The sequence below is a fragment of the Rhamphochromis sp. 'chilingali' genome (assembly GCF_963969265.1).
Source record: "Rhamphochromis sp. 'chilingali' genome assembly, chromosome: 17".
NCBI classification, from domain to species: domain Eukaryota; kingdom Metazoa; phylum Chordata; class Actinopteri; order Cichliformes; family Cichlidae; genus Rhamphochromis; species Rhamphochromis sp. 'chilingali'.
Genome location: NC_137944.1, coordinates 25450529 through 25474720, shown reverse-complemented (window position 1 = coordinate 25474720; position 24192 = coordinate 25450529). Strand labels below are relative to the sequence as shown.

Here is a 24192-nt window from a genome sequence, read left to right as displayed (position 1 = left end):
AAACAGTTTATTTTGCGACACCACGAAACAAACGATAGCGTAAAATGAAACGATAGACGTTTTTATATCGTCATCCGATATATATCATTATATCGAACAGCCCTAAACACAAACACTGTTTTATCAAGAAATATACTTTCAACATAAATAACTGAAGGAAAAAAGAATAAACCTTACAAAAAACAATGTTTTATAATACTATAAAATATATATTTAGTGAAAATGCTAGATGAGCCTTGTTTTAATCCAGAGGCATCACTGGTATGACTTCAGACCAAATAATTTAAAAAACCTCCTCCTCTTTCTAAGTCAACATTAATAATTTTTATAATAACAACTACACTGACAGAAGAGAAGTGCCACTAGAAAAGCTTGAAAGTTGGAGACTGTGGTTAATGATATTTAAATGTTGCCCCTGCTGCCTTATGTCAGCAGTGTGGCTTCAACAAATAAGCAAAGTTAAGATTTACATTTCCAGACTGTGTAACTCAGAGGGGGCGGTATTATTTTTAACGGCACTGAAATGTAAAATTGGTGAAGTCACTTAAAACTGTTGAAAAAGCAAAAGTAAAAAAAATTGACCTGGATTATAAAAAATATTTATGTGTGTTATGAATATTATAAATCTGAGCCCAGCAGTCAATGCTGCCTCTCCTGAACATTTCATTGTTTTAGTGAGAAGAATGGGTGTTTAATATTCAGCCCTTCCTCGGTGTGGTGTAACCCAGCTGCACGTCCTATCGTCGACAAGCTTTCACAGACGCATCCTCTCATAGCAGCTGGCTGAATGAGTAGATGCTCCCCTCCTATTATTTTTATGGAGGTGCTTTTGTGTTTGCGTTCCTCTGGCTGTGCATGCAGAGTGGAGAGCCAGGTACGCAGCCGGAGTATTTTCTTCCACTCTCAGCGTGAGGAGAGAAGGAGAGGAGAGGAAGAGCAGGGCTGCTGGGCTATGAGGGGATGAGCAAAGGGATATAAATAAATGAATGGAGGGGACAGAATGAAAGAACAGAGAGGGTGGAGGAGGCTAAATTGGACACAAGAAAGCTTTTGAAGCACATTCTGACAGCCTCCCGCTGTGTGTGTGTGTGTGCTCATGTGTGAATGTGTTCACGCACATTCTTGTGGGAAGCGTTTCTTCCTCTCGCGCTGCAGACACACAACAGCTCCTTCACCATTTCTCCTGCAGTCATATAGGCGCACACATACAGAGCCTCCACCAGCACCCCTTGGGAGCTGGTGAGCTGACAGAGACACCATCTGTCTTTCTAATCAAACAGGAATAGAAGGCTGTAACAGCTCAGCTCTGTGTGTGTGCGGGTGCGTGCACATGCATGCAGACTGCATACCTGTTGTTGTTGTCTAACAATGACGGGCATTTTCTCCGTCCAGATTTGGCATCACGAGTGTTTTTGTTCGCTGATAATGTTGAGATGATTTTGCAATTCATCAAACAGCTGAACATCATTTTCTTTCTCTTCACACAGCTGCCGTAGACACATGGAAACACCTTAGCTCAGATATCTGAATAGCTACCAGCGCATAATTTGGCAGGTCCAGTCAGGGTGCAGAGACCCCGAGGGGAACCGCTGCGTGTGACACAGTTAATGTCAGGATAATGTGAAACTTTATTGATCCCTGCAGGGAAATTCTTATGGGTTGCCTCCATCAGGGACGCCTGAGCACGGTGTCAGCCGCAGCTCTGCACACTGGAACTGGGATGGATTAATTTGCTCACTCGTTCAAGGACATTCCAGCAGGGCAGATGTTAGCTGGCACACAGCAACTGGATGTTGATGATGGGGCCCTATCAGTTTCTTCTTTACCAGCTGGGTATTAACTACACACTGCAGGCTATGGTTTCATCATCTTAAAGGGAAAATCTAAAAAACAAAGGATTTAACTTGCAAGTCACAGACAAAAAGTCAATGTCTCTGACGCTTGATGGTGCATGCAAATAAAAGTCTCGAGTTCAGAGTACAGGAAAGAGAAACAAGCATCTGCCCCAGGTTCACAGAAAGTTTGATAGATGCTAAATGGACTGATTTTTATATGTATGTATAGCCCTTTTCCTCTCATTCACGCATTCACACGCATATAGGCACTTTTATTTACACCTAAGTGCTTTCTATCTAACATTTACACTCAGATGAACGCACCAACGCAGAGTTCGGTATCTCGCCCAACGATATTCCGGCATACAGACTGCACCAGCTGGGGGTCGGACCACCAACCTTCCAATTTGTAGATGACCTCCTCCAATTCCTGAGCTACAACCACAACCACCCCTAGACCAAAACAAAATATCTCGAAAAAACCAATCAAAATACTAAGATTCAGTGCAAACACTGAAAGACAGCATACTATCAAGGAAATTGCTTCCTGTTAAATCAACTGCTGATTTCAGTGTAAACCTTTTAGCTTAAATGATAGCATTTTTTGGAGGCACGAGGACGCGTTTTGTGATGAGAGCGGTGAAGAACCAAGTTGCAGCAAATGCAAACCACATCTACAGAGTGTACTGTGCACTGCACAGACACAGGTTTCTGCTAATTAGCTTTTATATATAAATAATAATAATAATGCTGGAATTGCACTCATTCGTGGCACTCACAGCAGGCTGTACTATTTGCCAAATAATTTTTTTTAATCCTCAAAAGGCACCAACACCAACAATAAAGGTCTCCATTTTCTCCTTGGAGGTTACAGAAGTTGTGCTACTTAACCTTTAACTGCACAACCACTTTACTTGCTTTTGTTGGAAGACACTGACTTGTCTGCAAACACCTCGCCAACTACTCACTAAGCCGTAGTTAAACTGGATAAAGGGTGACGCAAACCACCTTCAAAGTAAAAGCTGCGCCTTTTAAACACGTTGGCACAAGTTTCACTGCCACGCTGTGGTTAGTTGGCAAGTGTTTGCAAAAAAGATGCAATTTTTTAATGCAACTGCAAGAAACCAAAGCAATGACAAGGAGATTTGTGCTGCACCACCCAGTAACCACACATGATCCGATCAGTCCTCAGTGACTGGAAGTTGCCTGGGGTTAGTATGATTGAAGCCTTAGGCAGCATATGTTGCATCTAGTTTATGCAACAGTTGTAGCTTAGAGCAGAGATGAGCAGGTTGTTCTTTACTCATTTGCTGTTTTGAAATGCAGAGAAAACCTTCCAAAGTCTTTAAGTCCAGAGTAACATAACCATGTTTGGCTTACCGCAGTTCCACGGCGCCATCCAAAGTTTGACAGGCACGCCACGTCCAGCTAGAGGAGTTTAGCAAGCTTGTGTCGCCACATTATTCCACATCAAATTTAAGATGCATGAGAAGAATGGTTCGAGATATAGGGATGTAACTGTGTGTGTAAATGTGTGTATAAGGTCAGCTAGGATCGTGTCATATTTGGGTGTGTGTGTATTTTTCATCAAATATTAATGAGGCCCGCTGTCGTCGTGCAGCGAATCGGCTGACCTGCAGGTCATATAAAACATGATGTGACTGTGGCTGGGAACATGACTTTTTAATCTGAAAACATCATCTAAAGGGAGGTGGAGCATCACAGGGATGTAGCATTAAGAAGGACAACCTGATAATGCAACGAGATCGGCTACAGACCGAAATGTAAAAAGCACGCTGGGGACATAATTGGAAATATTTTATCACTTCAGCTGCCCTTTTGTCTCTTAAACGTTTAATCAGCTTGTAATAAGGTGACATTTGCTGGCTGCGGAGCACATAAATGTCGCCTGCTTAGGCCAGTTCATTTTGTTTGGGTTTGAGGAGCTGAATTAGATTCAGCGCACAAATAAAACTTCCTTTGTTTGTTCTCTCTTTCAGATCATCGTCCTGTGGAACTGTGACAAGCCTCTCCCCGCAAAGCACCGCTGGCCCGCCACCTCAGTGCCCGTCATCGTGATAGAGGGAGAGAATAAGGTGAGCCGCGCACGCTCGGCCTCTCGGTTACCTCAAAGCTGTGATCCCGATCATTTCTAATTACCTAGCTCGTCTTACACATATATTCTCTGTAAAGCTACTGAATCTTCAGACATTTTATTCAGTCTGAGAGTTTCGGGGAGTTAATGAGTTTCGATTTGTGTCGCAATGATTCCATTAGAGGACAGTTTGTGTGGTTTTAATTAAAGCTCAGTAATGAGAATAATATACACTGAAAACAGAAGGCCTGAAAGGCTAATGCATATTGTGTATTGGAATGATAAGGTGGTAATAATGGCTAAGTGCACAGGCAGAGTAGCTCTACTTTGATCGGAACCAAATATCCAATTAGCTAAAGAAAGTGACAAAATCATTGCAGAGTAACAATTGAGCCATAATCTGCAACATAAATGCACTTGGAGCATTTACGTTTCTTCATCGTTCATCCATTTAAAACTTTTTAGGACTGTAAATATAGGCTATTTATAAAAGATGGAGCCTGAGTCTGTAAATCTGTATTCTTTTTAGCAGCCAACAGGGGGCAACACCTCTGGTTGCAGCTTTAAATCAGATTGGATACAAATGTATGAGGACATGCTCAACCACTCATTTTATATATGATTAAATATGATCTCAGTAAACATTTCCCTGATGAGTTTGGGTTCTTAATCTCTGGTTTTTAGTGATTGTAATCTTTGAAAGTGCTCTTGAGCAATAGTGCTCTAGTCTTTCTTTGAACATTTGCTGTTTTTTCAGTCCAGTCTCTGTACCTGACCATTTTCTTTGTTTGGTAAGCATTAACATTAACCGGTCAAGCATAAACACGGCACTTAGCACAATGGATAAACCAGCGTTGTGTCCACACATAACAGACAACCTAGCAAAGAGCCTGTCTTAAATTGTATCTTTAGCCACTTTGTTACTTGTAACCTGTCACAATAACACGTTATTTGTCCAGTTTCTTTAGTTATACCATTGAAAAATAACACGCGCCGTTTTGACAGGCATAAATCGTTCCATTTTTGCACCACTGAGGTGATTCCCAAAGAGATATTAGCCAAAAACTTGGCATATCTCTGCACTGCATGCAGGGTGTCCTGAAAAGATTTGAGGAAAGTGCACAAATGGAGAACAAAAGAAGAAGAAACTATAAAAGACCTGACGCAGGACCCAAGAGATGCAACTGGCCCTTCATTCAATCCAGCTACAGTTCACTGAAGCCTCATCAGAAATGTATGGAAGCCCGTTTCTGCCACACAAAAAAAGATCCATAACTCAAAATTTTGAGTTATTTTCTCAAAATTTCGACTTATTAACTCGAAAATTCAATCTATTAACTCAAAATTTCAAGTTAGCGCTGCCAATCAGCAATCTACATGAGTGACGTCATTTCCTTGTTACCCAGAAGCTGAAGCCCTCAGGTACAAATGCTACAGCATTACAGTCAGTCATGAACGCACAGATTGCTGAGTATTTTCAATGTGGCTTCACAAATGATGAAATCCTTGTGCTGTTAGCTGAATCACATGGCGTTACTATCAGCAAACCTACTCTCGAAAGCGTCAATTTGTACATCCCTCTGCGCCATAACCTTCTGGGTAACAAGAAAGAGACGTTATTCACGTAGATTGCTGATTGGCAGCGCTAGCTCGAAATTTCGAGTTACTTCTCTCAAAACTTCAAGTTAATAAGTCAAAATTTCAAGAAAATAACTAGAAGGCAGTGTCCTCGATTTCTCAGTCAGATCAACATCCTCCTCAGGAGTTCTCATTGGATGTGTCCATCATTTATATACAGTATATGACTAAAACTGAAAATGGTTTTTTCGTGATAGATTGAGGTATAGAGATGGTGATTAGAAAATAGGGACAACTGCCTGTAAAAACACTTATATGAAACCATGAAAAGAAACAAACCCTTGCCTCTGATGTTTTTCTTGAAAGAAGAATAATCGCCTAAATAAAATATAAAAGATTCTATTTAATCGGTTAAATAAATCAACAGCTCAGTTCCCTTAAATTGACAAGCCGTTAGAAGTGACAAATTTGTTTAATTCTGAAATCTTCTCTTCGAAAATGTTTCCACACAGACGGTAAGAAAAAGCTTTCGACGATGGGTAATGTGCATAAAAGCTATGTTTTCGAGTGGGCGTCAATTTTCTCAGCATGTCAGCTTAGAGACATTTTTCCCTCTGTTATGACTGGCGGTGTCATAAAATGCATGTTTTTCCTGGTTTTTAAGTAAACCCTCCAGCGAGACCCAGAGCATGCCTCAGTGGCATTTATTATGACATCCGCATTAGGCTTTTATGCTGAAGGTACTGTCCTGTGAAAAGCATTGCTATGTTTACCTTAACCTCCCTCTGACCTCTAATTGTACGAGTCAAAGGTCAAACGCGGACACGCAGTTTGACATTTGAATTGTTTCTTTTTCAAAGAGGGTCTTTGAGGTGTTTTTTGAGAGGGTTAGGGTAAGCGGGATCTGTTGCTCGGCTGTATTCCTGGACATCAGACCCATCCGGAGCCCTCCTTTCCCCTTCTTCATCTGAGGACTTAACTTCAACTGCCAATCAGGGAAAGTGGCTTTCACATCAGTGTCAGTCACTCAGCGGTAGTCTGGGTTTATGGTTTACCTCTCCCCGTGGCTCTGAGTGGTTTCTCCCAAGCTGTCAATCACAGTGGGAAGCCTCTGCGTGTAGCTGTGTTGCTTGTGAAAAGCGAGCAGAACGGGCTTAGTGCACTGCTGTTGTGTGTGTTTATGTGCGTGCGCCAGGCAGCCTGTGGTTTGTTGTGGTTGTGGCGTTTTATGTGTTTACCGTGGCGAGCCAAGCTGTGTTCCTCCACCCCACAGAGCGCGAGCGAGAGAGAGAGTTTGTCATCCCTCTCGCCTTTTCCCTGCCACTTTCCCCCCCTTATCCCATCTCTGCTTCATTCCTTCCCTCACTCACACATCCACTGTTTTTATCATTACTCTTTCTTTTATCTTGCTTTTGCTTCTGTCTATCTCTGCATCTCTTTCTCCCACCTTCTTTTCTCGCTTGTTGTCCCGGATGTTACCAGGAGTGTAGAAATACTGACGTCATGAGTCGTGGTTGGAAGAATCGCCAAATTCGCTTCCTTTTGTGGTTTTTACGTCTTCTCACTTATTTGCGTATGCGTGGATGAATTGTGGCATGTTGTTTTTCTGCAGAAAAGAAATCTAGCAGTTTTAGCAGATCCAATTTTCCCCTCAAAAAATGAGCCACTTTATTAGGTACAGCCTAATAACGTGGACCTTCTTTTGCCCCAATTCCTGCCGGTGCCGCAGACATTCCTCAGACATTTGTTGAGCGTAAACGATGTGAATCTCCTCTTGCACCACATCAATTAGACTTTGATCTGGGCTTGGAGCTTATTTGAGTGCATTGAACTGATTGGTGTGGTTAAGAAACCAGTTTGAGGTCATTTTGAGCTTTGTGACATGGTGAGTTATCCTGCTGAAAGCAGCTATCTGAAGATAGTACACAAAGGATGGGCGGAGACCAAACAGCGGAAAATGTACCAAGAAAATCCCACACCATTACATAACCAGGATGGATCCAGGCTTTAATGTTATCTGCGTCTAATTCTGATCTCACTATTTGAGGTTGCCGTAGAAACGGAGACTCATCAGACCGGGAAACATTGTTCAAATCTTGTGTTGTGCAGTTTTGGTGACCCCGTGTGAACTGTGGCCTTGGGTTCCTGTTTTTAGCTGACACGAAGGTTCAACGTGTTGTGTTTTCAGAGATGCTCTTCTGCATACCTTGGCTGTAGTGAGTGATTATTTGAGTTTCCTTCTTATCAGCTTGAAGCAGTCTGGCCATTTTCCTCTGACCTCTGACATCAACAAGGCGTTTCCTACAGATTAGTGGAAATTTCTTTTCTTTTTAGCGCCAGAGATGCTTTTGTGGGATAATCCCAGTGGATGAGCAGTTTCCGAAACAGACCAGCCCAACCAGTGCCAACAACTATGCCACATTCAGAGTCAATTAAATCACCTTTTCCCCATTCTGATGCTCACCTTGACCTCACCTACATGTCCAAGAGAATTAATTTCCTGCCATGTGATTGCACAAAATGAGCAGTTGTACCTAATAGAGTGGCTGTCGAGTCCGCAGTATTTCTCTATTAAATGAGTCCAAACAAACTGTTGTAACTTTCCACTTCTTATTCTGTTGTGGGCAATTAAACTCCTGTTAAACACCATGCAAGACAAGCACAAGCCTCCTAAAGCTGAACAAATCAGCTTACCAAAACTCACTGGAAATGCTTTTCCATCTGAAGAAAAGGGGAAGAGAGAAAATTTTGCTTACTGGCAGCTTTTTCTGTTTACACGTGAGGGCCCGTGGGTCAGCACTTGATAAGGTGAAGATAATTTAAAGTCTGAAGCCCCGAAGAAGAAAATTACAGGATGCACAGTGTGCAGTTTCCATTGCAGTTTAATGAAAACTGTGGATAGGTGCTGCACAAACTAAGTGTAACACCCAGGAAAACAAGGACTACGTTTCTTTTCCCCCCCCCCTTTCTTAGCGCTTCGCCCAGCGCCGCCTCCTCATGCAGTGTCGGTAGTTAAAAGTTAAGTCCAAGAAAAATAAAACAAATGAGTCGATCCTTCTTCAGCTTTGTATTTATTCTTCTATCGGCGGCATTATATAAACACGTCAGTGAATCACACTAATGCACTGGATGGCATGTTTTGGCATTAAAGTGAACACGGCCGCTGCGATAATCCCACACACTCCTGCTGCTGCAAATACCCACCAGAGCCTTGAATAGTTATTAATGCGAGCCGTTCCGAACTGTTCCAAACAAGTCCAGTGCCCAGCTGTTTCAGGAAATTGCTTTTTTCCTTTAATAATATTAAATTATGGATTTGGTATTGTATTTTTTTTTTTTAGGGTGTATGCCTTCATTTGAAAGCTTGGCTCTTAGTAACAGACATGTGGTTGCATTGTTGGTTTTGGTTTGTTTGAGGGATTTGTCGACAGCGCGGAAAAAAACAGAATAATACAGATTTTATCCTTCAACCACATCCTGTCTTTCCCTCCCTCTGTTGTCTTCTCACGGCGGCCAACAAAATCTGGTTTGTGACTGTTGGTTTAGGCCGTGTGAGGATCCCGGCGGCACTTGATATGGTTTACATGCACTGGTGGTCCTCCCTTCCGACGTTCCCTACGTCTCTCTCCTCTGCTGCTGTCCTTTAGAGAGGAGGTGAAGTGCTGCAGGCAGATTCCTGCTGCAAGAGCTCACATTCCTGGAGAGAAGCAGGAAGCCCCAGGCTAATATGTCTCACTTCTAACATTACAAACCATCTGGGGCCTGGAAACATCAGCTTCTCATCCTCTCTTTGTCTCTTTTCGTCTCTTTCAGTATTCGCTGCTTGTCTCACTGTCACTTCCTCACCTCCTGTCTCCTATCCCTGGTCTTTCACCTCTTTTTGGTCTTTTCTGGTATCCTCTATGTGTCTTTCTGGTGGGAAAACAAGTGGTGGTGGTGGTGGTGGTGGTGGTGGTGGGGGGGGGAGAGAAGGGGTTGTTTTGTTTCTCGCTTTATGCCCGCAGGACATCATGGCAGTAATGACGACAATGAAATGAGAGGGAGGGTACCGCTTCTCATCTTTCTTCTCATTTTCTCTCCAGCGTTTTTTCATCTTTCGCTGTCACTCACGCACCTCGGCTCTTCCACCCCGTTCGAATGTGAGCGACAGCTGAAATTTTCATCTGCTCTTGTTGCCGCCGCTGGAGTATTTTCGGGAAGACGGGAACACCGCGGCACTTGGCCGGACAGGCCGTTCCCATCTCTGTCGGGCTCCACCGTGTGAGCGGGAGTGTGATGAATTTTAGAATTGCTGTGTGAGCAACATGTGAAGCATTATAAGAATTTAAAGAATCTCAGTTCGCATTCCCATAGGAATAAACACAAATGCTGTGTTTATTCCCATGAGATGTTCTGCCAGGCCTCTACTGCAGCCACCTTCAGTTGCTGCGTGTTTTGGGTCTCTCTGCCTCCAGTTCGGTGTTTAATAACTGAAAAACATGCTCTGAGGTCAAATGACTTAAAAAGCAAAGAATATCTTTGCCTTGAGAAACTCTTGGGTTGCTTTTGGAGTTTGCTTTGGGTTGTGATCCATTTGCAGTGTGAAGCGTTGTCTGCTCAGTTCTGCAGTGTTCGGCTGAAGCTGAGCAGAGAGTATAGCTCAGTTCATCCCGCTGCTTCTATCAGCAGTCACATTATCAATAAAGTGGCCCAGTTCCACTGGCAGCCATACACGTCTATGCCATAACACTACCTCCACCGTGCTTGACAGATGATGTGCTTTGGTTCCTGGGCTGTTTCTGGTTCAAGGTAATATTGGCTTCATCTTATTGTTATGAAATTTAGCAAGGGGTTGATTTTCCTGCAAGCTCACAGGGTAGCAACTCCTGAATCCCAAAGAAGTACATCAGAAGAAACTTTGCTCATTGTCTTTGACTGTAAAAGGGACCACGACTGACAAAAGACCCTAAACCCACCAGGAAGGGCGTTGCTCTAGCTCACCTGGTTTAGCAGGCGGCCCATATGCAACAGGCTCTGAGCATTTCCTGCATGTCCTTCCCACACACTCTGCTTTCCTGTCTGCATATAATAAGCAGGTTTAAGGTATTCCACCTGTCATAACCAGATGCTACATCTGCCTGTGTCTGCGGTTTTAGAGCAGTTTGTTAACAATTTAGATTCCCCTTAGCCTGAAAATGGGGTCATTAACATTATTTTTCTCTACACTCATAAAAATTTACTCATAAAGTTTAAGTCAAGACATCAAGAGTTCAACCACAGACTTGTAATCTTTTCATTACAGCACACCTGCATGTCTTAGCATATATATTTAAAACAAATTCAAATAAAGAGCATATATCAGGTCTTCACTTTTTTTTTTATTCTGCTAAAAATTAAAACAGATATTGGACTTAACTTAAATAATATGAACATTTACATAGTAAAACAATTTTTAATTTACATATATTTGCACATAAAGGACTGAAATCTTATTTTATACTCCTTTAGGCTTTTTAATTTGAGATCAAGTGTTTTCCTTCTTGTATTAAAACGTTTGTGTTTCACCTAATAATCAGCTGAATTTAAAGATTTTCAAAAAGTCCCTTGAGTCATCCAGTAAAACTGGCCACGTGTTTTCCTCCTGTTATCTAAAGGACCTGGCAGACAAGTGAAGTCTGCACGCTGTGCAAATCAGTTCTGATTTAAGTGTTTGAGGAACTCGTGTCTTTCCTTTTGTTTGCAGGACAAAGTGCTTGGTCACACTGCTTGTACAATAAAAGTTATCAGGAGCTGGAGCACTACAGTAGATAAGAGGCTTTCCGCAGCTCGACTGCAAAACCAGAATTTTTGGGAGCGGTTTGGTTGTTTTATTTATTTGTTTTTGGTGCCCTTCGCCTGCAGAAGTGATAAAGACCTGTTGAGAGTGAGGTCAGCAGTGACGCTCGGCAGGCAGACAATGGCAGGTGTTTACAGGGAAACGAGGTCAGCTTTGACCACTCTTAAATGTAAATGTAATGGCTTTTCTGTGCAGGCGGTGCTTTAAAAGAACAAGAATCCTCAGAGAGGCCTGACCTTCAGAGCCGTGCTGAATAACTAAACAACGGTGCGTGAGAGTGTTTACATATATGGGACGTGTATCTCGATATGTCCGCGCGCATTGAAGCTGTGCGTTTCTCTGCAGTTTTCTAATTGCGTGGGAGGCGGTTCGACTTCGAGCGCACATCCAGATTACGACACGCACGCTCTTTGTCACCGAGAAACCGCTGTTTTCTCATCCGAATGCCTTTCATCACAGCCAAAGACGAAACAAGTCTAAATATCCTCAAGATGTTGATCTTTCCATCCACCCACCAAACCCCCATCCACGAACACTCTCTCTGCCTCCAGTAAATATTCAAGGACCGTCATGCATTATACAGTTGGGTTTCATCCACTGTTAAATATACATATTGTGTTTTCAACACAGATAAAGTAAATTTGGGCCACATGTAAGACACATGACTCACACTAGGTGTCTGACTACATTTGTGTGTTTTTATTGATTTAAAAGAGCGAGTTGACCCTGCAGCAGTAATGGAAACTAGTATCAGCACTCTATCTCTGTAGCAAACGACAGGGTGCAGCCTGCAGTAAAGCGTAGGATATTGGCTTTTCTCTCATTCGCTGTGCACCGCTATTTGTTGATGTCATGGCTTGTTGTCTCCTCTGAATCTCATGAATTTGTGAGGGATCATTAAAAATGCATGTGGCAGATATTGAGAGCAAAAAGGAATTTTTATTCCAAGATTTATCTCAAGGTGAAACTCTGCATTTAGCACTGGGGTCTAGTGAGCCGTGGGTAGCGATTCAGAGCGGTTGGGCTCATCTGCAGTGCTCCAGGTACACGAGGGGAAACAATGACTGGAGGTTGCACCACGAGCAAAATGATTGCGACTGTTTGTGATAAACTTGGGATGTTGTTGCCCTGGAAGTAGTTGACTTCAAAGATGTGATCACTTGCTGACTTGATGATGATCACATGGCAGTAAGACGGACGTAAAGTTGGCAATTAAGTGCAATCTTTTTGTGGTAGTTAGGTGATTAACTTAACTGTGATATATCTGGGATAAATCGGCAGCAATTGCAAATCTTTTTCCATCTACATGCAAGAAATTCACATTTATTACTTCCTCTCAGACTCCAGCCAGAACCCACGAGATTTGCAACAGCACTTCAGAAATTCCTCCACAAATAGTGACGTAGATGCTGCAGGATATCAAGTTAACTCCATAATGACATAAGCCCTCAGCAGCCTTAATTGCATGTAAGAATATAACCAGAATCCAACCAGTTGGCAACCAGTTCAGTCCCCTATTGCAAAGAGATACATCGTTGCTTTAACATCAGCACAGACTGATTCTGTTTGAGTGCAACGTGTTGGCAGTTATTTGCCATCAGACAAGTTTCCCACCAGGTGACCTGTGCAGTGGCCTTGCAATCAAACGTGGTCAGCTAGAGGATGTTGCAAACACAGTTGCAAAAGCAAGAAAGTTTAAAGCAATCATCAGGCAAGCACCAATTTATTTATTTAGGTGTTTTTTCTAGTCCCAAGGAGGTTGCCATCCTGTTTTTACTGTATTGTGACTGAGCTATACAGCAGCTATAAGTGCTATTTTTAGAATAATAACTACTTGCATGTAATTTTCATGAGCTCTACTTTCAGCTTTTTAGCAACTTTCAGCAGATTTGGGAGTTACTAGCCTCAATTTTACTGTTTTACTTTAGTGTCAACATGTGCAGTCTCACTTTGAAGCCATTTTCTGCTACAGTAAAACCTCTAATCATCAACTTTAGTCTGATGCTTGTTACTGAGGTTGGTAGCACAAACCAAGCAAATAGCTGCCAGCTTTATCTGTCAGTAAGCAGCTAGCTGGTGAAACAACAAAGCAGCATCTGCCGGGAGTAATCTAACAATCAACTAAACAGAGAATGAATAGTGAACGTGTATTGATCGGGTGGGCAGGAATACACCTCCACCTGTACGCTCTGTGTGTAAATAAGCAGCTGTTTGTTGTCTACTCTGAATCTCATGAAATTATGAGGAATTGTTAAAAATGAACGTGGTAGACTTCAGGAGCAAACGGAGTTGTTATTCTAAAATGTGTCTCTTGTTTTAAGCTCTCCGTTTATGTTTTGTTCTCAGCTCCACTGAGCACTCCTTAGCATCTTTCAGCTCAATTTTCGGGGGGGGGGGGAGACTCTTGCCTTGATTTAACAATTTTAATTCAGTCTCGACACTCTCACTGCAGCCATTTTCAGCGAGATAAAACGGACAAAAATGCAAATTGTCTGTCTGTTAGTCGGTGAATAACGGAGCATGTAGGAGCTAAAGAGAGACACATTTCTGCCAGGAGTTGATATAAATCTAACAAACAGCTAAAAGGAGAGTGAACAGTGAACTCGCTTTGATCAGGCAGACGGAAACACAATTCCAGCTAAACGCTGTAACACACCAACATAAAAGGGGGGTTGTCATACCGATGTAAAAAGGGGGATATTATCTCATTGTTTATGAAAATTGCTTCCCCAAAGTGCCAAAGAAAACCAGTTACAGCAGGTTTACAGACTGTGCAGGCGGTTCTCCGTTTGTAAATGAAAGTTTTGATCCTGGGAGGTGACCCTAAAGCTGCAGTTTGCCTGGCAAGGGAAAAAAAGACAGCTCGGTTATGCCGTGTTTAAGTTTTCTCGTACCATCAGCGCCAAAAAAGCAGCAGAAACCAGCTCACGTGATTTTGTCTTTAAAGTGCAACAATTCCCTGAAATGCATTATCTCAAAATTGAAAACGTCTTGTTCAGTCAAGTTTGATTAAAACTCTTGTCTGCACGAGTGCTGTTTAATAAGAGCATGAATGTCAGAGAGGTTTACTTTATTATTTCCCGCTGTGCTCGGATCTAGATTTGCTATTAGTGTAGTTTGAAGATGGGATCCCAGCTTATGTCACTCCAATGATTTTTAACCCTCTGTGCTCTGTGTCTCCCCCTGCAGGTGATGAGCAGCCGCTTTTTGCCCTACGAGATCATTGTGACCGACGCTGTCCTCAGCCTGGATGAAGACACAGTTTTGTCCACCACTGAGGTATCCTCTAATAAACACAGCGACTCTCCTTTGTATCGCCATCTCCTCCACTTGAGTTGTAAAGTTCGACACTCCCTTATTGCATTTCCTTTTTTTAGCTTTTAGCTTCTTTCTGTTTGTCCCTGCTGCTTTCAAGTTGGCCCCCCAAAATTTGTGGCCTGGTTCTTTAATCTTTTAAAGTCTAACTTTCATTCCCGAGGCCTTGCTTGCTTTTCTCTCTTCTCGTGCGCTTTTCTGCCTCTTTTTCCTTCCCTCTCCTTTTCTTCCTATCGCCCACCTCCTGTTTTTGGCTCTACCTCTCCTATCCCCTATTCGACGGCAGCACTGTTATGGGCATTTTTGTTCCACATGCTGGCGGGGCTGTTCCTGTTTTTCTTTTTTTCTTTTCCTGGGGATACGTTTTGGCGCGGCATCATGGGAAGCCAGAACATAGCAGAAAGAAATGAGTTTATGTGGCAGATCAAGATGGCAAGACAGAAGGGAAAATCCATCCCCGACAACTGAATCGACCTGCGTTACTCCCAGGAAGACGGTTGGATCACGAGAGCAAACACTTCTCAAAGGTTCTGAGCTCAGGGAATGTCGATGCCAGGAAACTTGAGAAAAGGGGGGGAAAAAATGAAGGGTAAAACCGGTAATCTCCCCATCCACCCACTCCTTCTTTTAAACAAATGATTCAAAGTGCAGTTTCTGGCCCCGGCGTCTTTGTTTTCTCATTTTTATCCGACTCTCTCCACCCTTAAGTGAAGATGGCGACGACGAGAGCTGTCTTTAACAATGATACTCACTCCTTTGAATATGACTCCCGGTTCAGTCGGAAAGTAGGCAGAATTATGAAAGTCTGTGAAATATTTTCCTTGTGATTGTAACATCATTCAGCTTCCATCTCTTTTATTTTGAACTGCAGGCAGGAGCAGAAGAAAGTCATTATTTTCCTCCAGGGCTTTTTCATATGTACAAATTTTGGCAGGAAGAGCAGATAGATACTGTTTTATGGTGGATTTTAAATTTTTGCTCTTCTTTTTTAATATTCAACAACATAAGCAGCCTCACAGCGTAGTATAGTGATGTGCGGTGTAATGCAGAGCAGGCTGTTTGAGGAGCCGCTGAGACTTTTCTGATGTTTTTGTCTAATTATTTGATTGAGCGCTACAAGCAGCTGCTTAGGAAAGACTGCTTTGTGTTTCATGAGGCTTTGCCTCAGTTGTATTTTCACTCGAGTGCGTTTTGAACGTGTTGTTCCTTTGTTGGGTTTCATTGTAGTCTCTTTCATTTCCTCTTTATCTTTTTTTCCCTCACACAACACACCGTAAATAGATACATTTTTTACACCTTTGATTAATGAAAACAACAACTTCACTTTATTTGTCTTTTGTAAGAAAATATTTAACACAGCTCATTCCAACAAGGGTTTATAATGACGTTAATGGTGTGAATAATTTTGATGCACTTATCCAACCTTTTTTTACTGATAGAGGACCGTTCTGACGCCATTGAAATATTGTTTTGCTGATATCCAAGAATACAAATTGACTGATTTGCTATTTATTGGTAAATAACAAGAAACTGGACCAACATAAGTTAAAAGATTTAGGGTCAACTTTGACCTTGGGCGCTAACAATTGAGGTCAAGATCCATAAAGTTTTTACTGATTTGGTGTGACCTTGACGTCGACCTCCTTGGCGTCCATGCTGGATTTGCTTTACTCCACTAATGATCTAGAAGATGTAGAACAACAAAGAACAAGACTGAAGAGATTGACCCTTGGAACTGGATTACAATCTGATCCAGACATTGGATCGGTGCATCCCGAGTAGCTGGAAAACATCTGCTGAGCTGTGAAAATTCCCCCTTATTTATCCTTCTCTCCCCCAAAAATACCAAAGCAAAAGCAGCTTTTTACAGTACCAGGCTGTCGTGCTTTTTTTTTGCACAGTTTCATAGTAAGGGTTATTGTATATGAAAAGTGCTGAACAGTAGCTTTTCATTTTGATCAGCTGAAGTTGATTAAAAATAAGAAAAAAATGTGTACATTTTTGCCACAAAGGTGTCCAGAGGGTACTAAATTAGAGTTTGTTATTAGAAATGATTAATGTTCTGATTTTTTAAATGTTTTAATCTCTGTCTAGGTGGACTTTGCCTTCACTGTCTGGCAGAGTTTTCCAGAGCGAATCGTCGGTTACCCCGCCCGCAGCCACTTCTGGGACAGCAACAAGGAGCGCTGGGGCTACACCTCCAAATGGACCAACGACTATTCGATGGTCCTGACTGGGGCTGCCATCTATCACAGGTGCACTTCAGGCTGTTAAACTAAAGCCTCCCTTCTCAAGCAGCTGTTTACCTCCATGTCCTTTGATTCTCCTCACTCCTGCTCCGTTCTCCTTCCGTTACACGAGGCTCGCTGTTGCTCCGCTCTGCTCTCCAGTGTTCGGTTGTCTTTCTTTTGATGCGGCGCTTTGATGCGGTGATCTGTAGATTATGAAAGTAGATGTGATGTTCAGTGTGGCACAGCCTCGGGAAACCAGTGTTTTGACACGGAGTATGTTTTATCCCCAAAAAATGTCAATTTGTCTGCCGCGCAGCCCTCGATAGTTCCCGCGTTTAGTTCGACTACAGTCCTGTCAGCTTCAATATGGCTTCACTCAGCTGTGATGGGAGCAGTCCATTAAGCTTAAGTCAGCCAATCACCGCAGCCGAACGCTTAATCACTTTCAATAAGTCACTCGTTCAATCCATCCAAGAGCTTTAACAGCGATGGTGTGGCCTTTAATGTGAAATATTCACTTTTTATATTTAATTTAAGCTGTCAGCACAACCGGCTTTAAACCTTTGAAGCTCTAACACTGTTTATTTAGAAGTTTTTAAAGCATTACTTTCAAAATAAGAGCTTCAGTAGAATTAAGACTATTAAGGATTTAAGTGCCACTGGTTTCAATCTGGGAGCCTCTAAATACTCTTCTTCCTGTCCTCTCAGGTATTATCACTTCCTGTACACCAACTACTTGCCCACCAGCCTGAAGAGCATGGTGGACCAGTTAGCCAACTGTGAGGACATCCTGATGAACTTCCTGGTCTCTGCTGTCACCAAGCTGCCGCCCATCAAGGTCACACAGAAGAAACAGTACAAGGAGACCATGATGGGACAGGTAAGAGGGCAGCAGCTGTGACCACTACACCACACCGCATGTGGAAGTATGAATACTTATAATGCTTAGATCCATCTCTTTGTTGCACTTGGAGAGCTTATTAGCGTTGGGGTTCTTTTAAAAAGAAGAGGATAACGGCCGGTCGAGAAAACTGGTTTGCATCTCATTACTGGATGTGACTGAGCCCGTAACAATTTACAATGCTGGATACAGAGCAGCCTTATTATACGGACCTCTTTGAATTTGTCCTTCTTTTCATGAGCCGTGATTCATGCTGAAGCCAGTGTTGTTTTCTTCCCTTCATGAGTGTGTCATGGCCTTTCAGCTGGAGCGAAGCCGTGCTGCTTTATGAACAGCATGAATTATTCTCTTTAAAAATCCTCTGGTATGGGCCACGGAAAAAAACAAAGAAAAAAAAAACAGGGCAAGTCATAACGGCACACACACAAAAACAGGGAAAGGAGTCGTGTCGGTCCCGAAGCCTTGCGTCACGCTTTCTCATCGGGCTCCGGCCTGTCAAATATGGCGGAGCTGACGATTTATTGAGAGAAGTTGACATCAGCCATCGTTCAGTGATGGCTTTCTCTTGTTACTACGATGAAAGTTTGACCATGATTGAGTCAAAGAGCTTCTTTTTGTTTAGTATACGTCTAAAATCCCTGCTTGTTAATGATCGTGGTCCGAATACGCTGACTGAAAAGTGGATTGAAACTAGCATAACATAAGAGTTTCAGTATTGGAGTATTTAGTCAGTTATGGACAGATACTTGGTGCCTTTCTACTCTTTTGGAGCACTCAACACACTTTTAACCTTCACATATTCAAACCCCAGCAAATGAGGATCTGACCCGCCAACCTTCCGACTGGTGGCCAACCACGCTACTTCCTGAGCCACGGCTACCCCAGTTAGCTTTTTACTCTTTTAGCGGTCAATCAAAAAATTTGGGTGGGAAGCTCATCTTGTAACCGGAAGGTTGCCGGTTTGATCCCCAGCTCTGTCTGTCTTAGTCGTTGTGTCCTTGGGCAAGACACTTCACCTACCGCCTACTGATGGCCAGAGGGGCCGATGGCGCGATATGGCAGCCTCGCTTCTGTCAGCTTGCCTCCACCAGTGTGTGAATGTGAGAGTGAATGAATAGTTGAATTGTAAAGTGCTTTGAGGGTCTCGAAAAGCGCTATATAAATGCAATCCATTGTATTATTATGTATTATTGTTATTTCCTGTTATTATCAGGAGGGTTTATGTAAAAATACAGGAGTCCGCCTGGATACCGGTGACAAAAAATGCGTCATTACTAAATGGACCGGTTCACATATTGTGCTTTCCTACTCTGCTGGAGCACTTGAAGCCCTTTTATAAAACATGTTTCATTCATCCGTTGACACACATTCACTTTTTTTCTACTGAGTGTGAATCTAACATTCACACTCAGTGGCTTTCCCAAGGACACTTTGGGAAGCAGACTGGAGCAGCCAGGGATTACACTACAAACTTCCCGATTAGCAATGACCTGCTCTCCCTCCTGAGCTACAGCCAACCATTAAGAAGAGGAATTCAAGGCTCCGATCATTTCAAGCGCTGCATAGTATAAATATAACATGTGCATGTCCACATGAGATTATAATCCCGGTTTTATTCGCCATGCTTGCTATAATGGAATAATGCAGACATAAGAGAAATGCAGCCCTCCTCGGTCATGCTCATGCATATGACATGAACTGTGGCAAAATGAAAAAGTAAAGTAGTTCCTTCTTTCTCTGCCTCACTCATACATCATAGATTTGGTCTCATAAACTCTTGCACACTTGCAAAATATTGTTTTAAAGGGGTCCTACTGCAGTCATTTCCATACTTTTCGTCTTTGCTTGGAATGATTTACAGTTAAAATATTCCACATTTATAGGATTTAGAGGAGTTTGACGTCTATGCTTTTGGCTCACAGGGATTACCCGAACGTATTCTGAGCTCATTATTTGAAAATGTGGCCATGTTTAATATAATTATTCACTGCTGTAACAGGATACATATGACAGAAACTAAGGAAAAGCATCTGAGGCTCTTTTAAGACGTTACCACTGATATTTTATAAAGATCTGCAAAACTGGATTTTGTTCCAAAACACAGTCGACTTGTAATTAGTTTTTTCATGTTCCCCCAGGATCTGCATCTGTTATTGAAAACTCTAACTTTTCTTCTTTTTGTTTTTCCTCCTCTTCTCCATTCCCTCCAGTCTTCAAGGGCTTCTCGCTGGGCTGACCCAGACCACTTCGCCCAGCGGCAGACCTGCATGAACAAGTTCGCCAGCTGGTTTGGCGCCATGCCACTGGTCCATTCCCAGATGAGACTGGACCCCGTCCTGTTTAAGGACCAGGTCTCTATCCTCCGCAAGAAATACAGGGACATCGAGAGGCTCTGACAAGACCGCCGCCCCCTCGGGGGAGACCCTACGCAGGGGGAAAGAGACTCTGTGGAGATTAGGAGTCATCAGAGTACAGGGGGATGGACAGGGAGAGACACAGGTCTGTCTTCCACTCAGCACATTGCCAATGACCAGAGCGCCGCTGCTGGAAAGACTCGATGAGGAAAGGGATAAACGGGAAACGAGCGTAGGCCGTTTGGGTGTGAAAAAAGCAAAGAGAGTACACAAACTGACGGGCTTACCAAACAGTACTGTGTTTCACACATGTGCAAACACGCAGCACGCACTACTGACGACAAGAACTCTTGGATAGAATATTTTTTGTATGACACGGACGAGGACGACATCGTCTTTCCTGCTCTTTCGGCACTCGTGCGGGGCGATGGTAGAAGACAGGAAGGTGTTTGTGATCTCAAACCTGGCAACCCAACCTGTCATCCCAAGCAACCTTCCCTACTCTGGATCAGGACATAATACTGGACTCATTACCAAACTCCTGCTTTGTAAACCCATGAATATTTTGTTGCCTCAAGTTAAAAAACAAAGATTGTCCAACCTGTCCTTTTTTTTTTTTTTAGCAGCCATTACTTCCTAATATTCTCAGCAGTTGACAAACACCCCGCGTCTCCTGCCCTTGGCTCGTTCCTTTATGAGTTGATCTGGCTTTTATAATGGTCTATTTGCTCCCGTGTTATCACAAAGATAAGTTAGGAAAACATCTCATTTCATGTCCCATTTTCCTCTCGTACTCGCCACAGCAGTTGTACTTTTCTCATCTTTTTTCCCCACTTACTTTCATCATCTTTTATCCCCTCCCTCCCTTCAGACTCTCTGCTCTCCCTCTTGTCCGTGTGTGTGTTGTGTGTGCAGACCCTTGAAAAGTTGGCTCATCCAACCATAAGCCCGAGCGGAGTACATTTTCCCTCCGTTGGAATGAGCGAAATGAACATTTCTGGATGAAATGGAGCAGAACGTTGCATTCTAACCCAAACTTCTTTTTTTCTCCTCCCCCTCTTCTCTCTCCCTCCCACCCCTCTTCCTGCATGGTCTCTGAGCACCAACCTTACTGTGGAGGGGGGGGCCATAGCAGGTCTTTGGTGACCAGCATCATTTCAGAGGACAGATTTTTAACGCTGAGCGCATCAGTGCCATTCTGACATCAGGGTCTGCCTTTAAAGTTGTTTATTGCACATCACGTTGCCTACATCCGTTTGAGATGCTCTTGTGTTGAAATATTGTAATCGCCACTTTTATGTGTCTCTCCTGGCGCCCTGATTATTTTTATTCCCCCCCCCCCCCCCCCCCCCCCCCCCCCGTGACATATCCAAGGACCTCGGAGCCATTAAATTGACAAAAGGTTTTCTCCTCCATTTGTCAGGCAGAGATAAGTTTAGGCTTCAATTAGGTATTTCGTTTGAAGTGCTGTTTTATTCCCAGGGGACACGCTGTTGATGAAACACCGAACATTATGGAGCATAGCGTTTGCGAAAACAGTGACCGGCAAACACGACCTGCTGTCTAATGCGATCCTTGGGATGACAGCTTTTTCCCCCTTGGCACACACTACCTGCATCAGTGTGTGTGTGAGAGAGACGGTGGCCACGCTCGGTGTCTTTTCTACGGCTGACACTTTTTTGCACCTTAAATGATCTTATTGGTATCGGACAACCAGATCAAAATGCTTAAATAACTAGATATCTTGACCTTTAATTGATCATTTTTAAAGACAGGCTGTCAGGGGAAGAAAAAATAAAGGTGGCTGGCTCATAGCTGAGCTGCTATATGCTGTCATTAGGTCTGCATGCAGCGTGCAGGCGGGAGCACAGGCGGTCCAGTCACACATTTAGTTTGCAGACACTTGAATGAAAGCAGCATGCTTTTAGTGGCCTTTTCTGTCAGACAGGCATTCAGCATAATGTCTCAGCCAAAGCTGCTCAGCGTGTTAATCAGTTAGCTGTCACTGACATCGTCAACATCAGTGTCACACATTCAGTGGCTGCTTTAGATTCATTTTTTTTTTTCTTTCTTCACACTTTGTTTTTATTTTCGCTTGACAAAGAGTCGATGTAAAATGTATCGTAAAGCCTTCGCTGTTTCAACAAAGGGGACAGACGTGCTTTGAAGTGCCATATCCAAATGCTACTATAGCAGAGCTGCTCTGTTTCCGCGAGTCATATCAAACCCAGCAGGACTAACTTGTGTTGTTTTGTTTTTTTGTTCGTTTTTTTTGCCCCAATCATGTCACTGTTTTGAATATCGCTGTTTGTGCTTGTACTCTGAAACTTTGAAACTTGGAGTCGTTTCCCGGGAGATTCGTCGTCAGTGTAACAACATCGATACGTTGCGATTCTGGGAAACTCATGCTCCTCGCACGGTCTGCATCTGGCCTCTATTCCATCTTCAAAAGAATCATATTGTTTCAATCCATATCAAGCCTTTTATGTCTGATTGTCAGAGTTACTGTTGTTGATCGTCTCAAGACAACCACATTCCCCAGCTTTGCAGATAATCCACACACACTAAAAAAAACAACCCACCACCTATTTCAAATCCCTGGTCTCAGCACTGTACATAGACATATTTATTTTTTGAAAAGGAAAAAAAACAAGACTGTGTACGATTTGAGATGACGCGGCGAGAACATTGAGACCGATCCTGCGTCGCTGAGGGGAGTAAGTGGTATTTATTCAGTTTATTTTCTACACGCTGTGCACATTAATCCACACAGATGCCGATATACAGCTCGTATTATGTCGCACTCTGCATCGGTTTTCCAGGGGAAGCATCTATCACACTCTTTCTAATACAGAGCTCCCCAAGTGAGATAACATTTCCAGAGTCGCCGTAGTGGAGTTTTAACTCCTGGAAAAGATTGCATACACCAGTGATCCAGAATTGGATTGGGCCGCTCCATCTTGGCTCTCTGCGGGAGTGAAATTGTAAAGTCCCAATAAAGACTACGCCAACTGACACGTGGAAAATAATAAGCAGCTGGGGCCCCCCAGCCCTCTCTCTCCTGCACCAGATGGAAACATTTTCACATTCTGCCGCAACATCTTCCCCTCATGCATTACAGTAATGCGTCTGAGGCTGTGACACAGTGGTTTAAATTGTCTTTGTCGCAGCTTGGGGCTCAAGTCGTAGCTCGCAAAACAGAAACGGAAGTGTATCTACAGTCTTTCAATTCCAGAGCTCAGTCAGAGTGTGATGGATGTGAGTCGGGGCCCTCGGAAAAGAAACAGCAACTAAACTTCGTATCCCCTTAAAATGCCTCCGTCATTTGATCAGGGAAACATTATGCAAGTTATCATCTTGAGCTTCAACACAGATGGAAGAAGGTTTACCCAAAACGTGCCAGGCGGTTGGCGTGTGCGCTGGAAACTGGTCTGCTCTCGATTTGATTTGTGCCTTTTTATCAACATGCGAGTTCCTGACATGCTGAGCACTGTCTGTCCCAGACTTGTTATTTCCAGTAGACGGGCAGCAATAGCACCATGTGCGGAGGACTCATATCCCTGCCTTCATACACTGGATGAGTCACAGTTTCCATTCTCTTGTTTTGACGCCCCATTTTCATTGTTGTGTTCGGACACTGTTGCTAAGGCGACAACGCATGACCACTTCCTGTTTCTGATTATTTATCAGTGATTGACTGTATTATGCGAGCAATCAGCAGTAGTGTCTGTTGATCTGTAAGGACTTGGTCAAGCCCAGCTGTCCTGATGCCTTCTCCTCCCTCCTACCTTGTAATTAAGAGAAGACTTTTATAGAGGTCACAGATTAAATAGAATAAATTCCAATTTTGTAAGAATGATTTATAAAAAAATAAACTCATATTTGATGGTAACTGCATCTCTGTGCCTTTATTTTTGTTTCATTTTTAATTTTTCTTTAAAGAACGTGATGATTTGCCTCACATGGACCAGTTCTGTTTTCAAATCTTCACCTGCAAGTGCAACAGGGAAAAGCATACAGTACATGACAGACTAAGCAAATGACATGTACTAAAAGAGAAAAAATGTG

General features: G+C 43.0%; 1 protein-coding gene across 1 annotated transcript in view; it reads left to right on the top strand.

Annotated features, from left to right (window-relative positions):
- ext1b (exostosin glycosyltransferase 1b) overlaps positions 1-22500 on the top strand; it is a 142270-nt gene extending 119770 nt beyond the window's left edge. The window contains exons 8-12 of the mRNA XM_080863254.1: positions 3836-3931; positions 14513-14602; positions 16733-16893; positions 17578-17749; positions 19981-22500. Coding sequence (XP_080719380.1) covers positions 3836-3931; positions 14513-14602; positions 16733-16893; positions 17578-17749; positions 19981-20166 — 705 coding nt within the window. The 3' untranslated portion in view covers positions 20167-22500. The remainder of the gene's footprint in view (positions 1-3835; positions 3932-14512; positions 14603-16732; positions 16894-17577; positions 17750-19980) is intronic.
- Positions 22501-24192: the final 1692 nt, after the last annotated feature.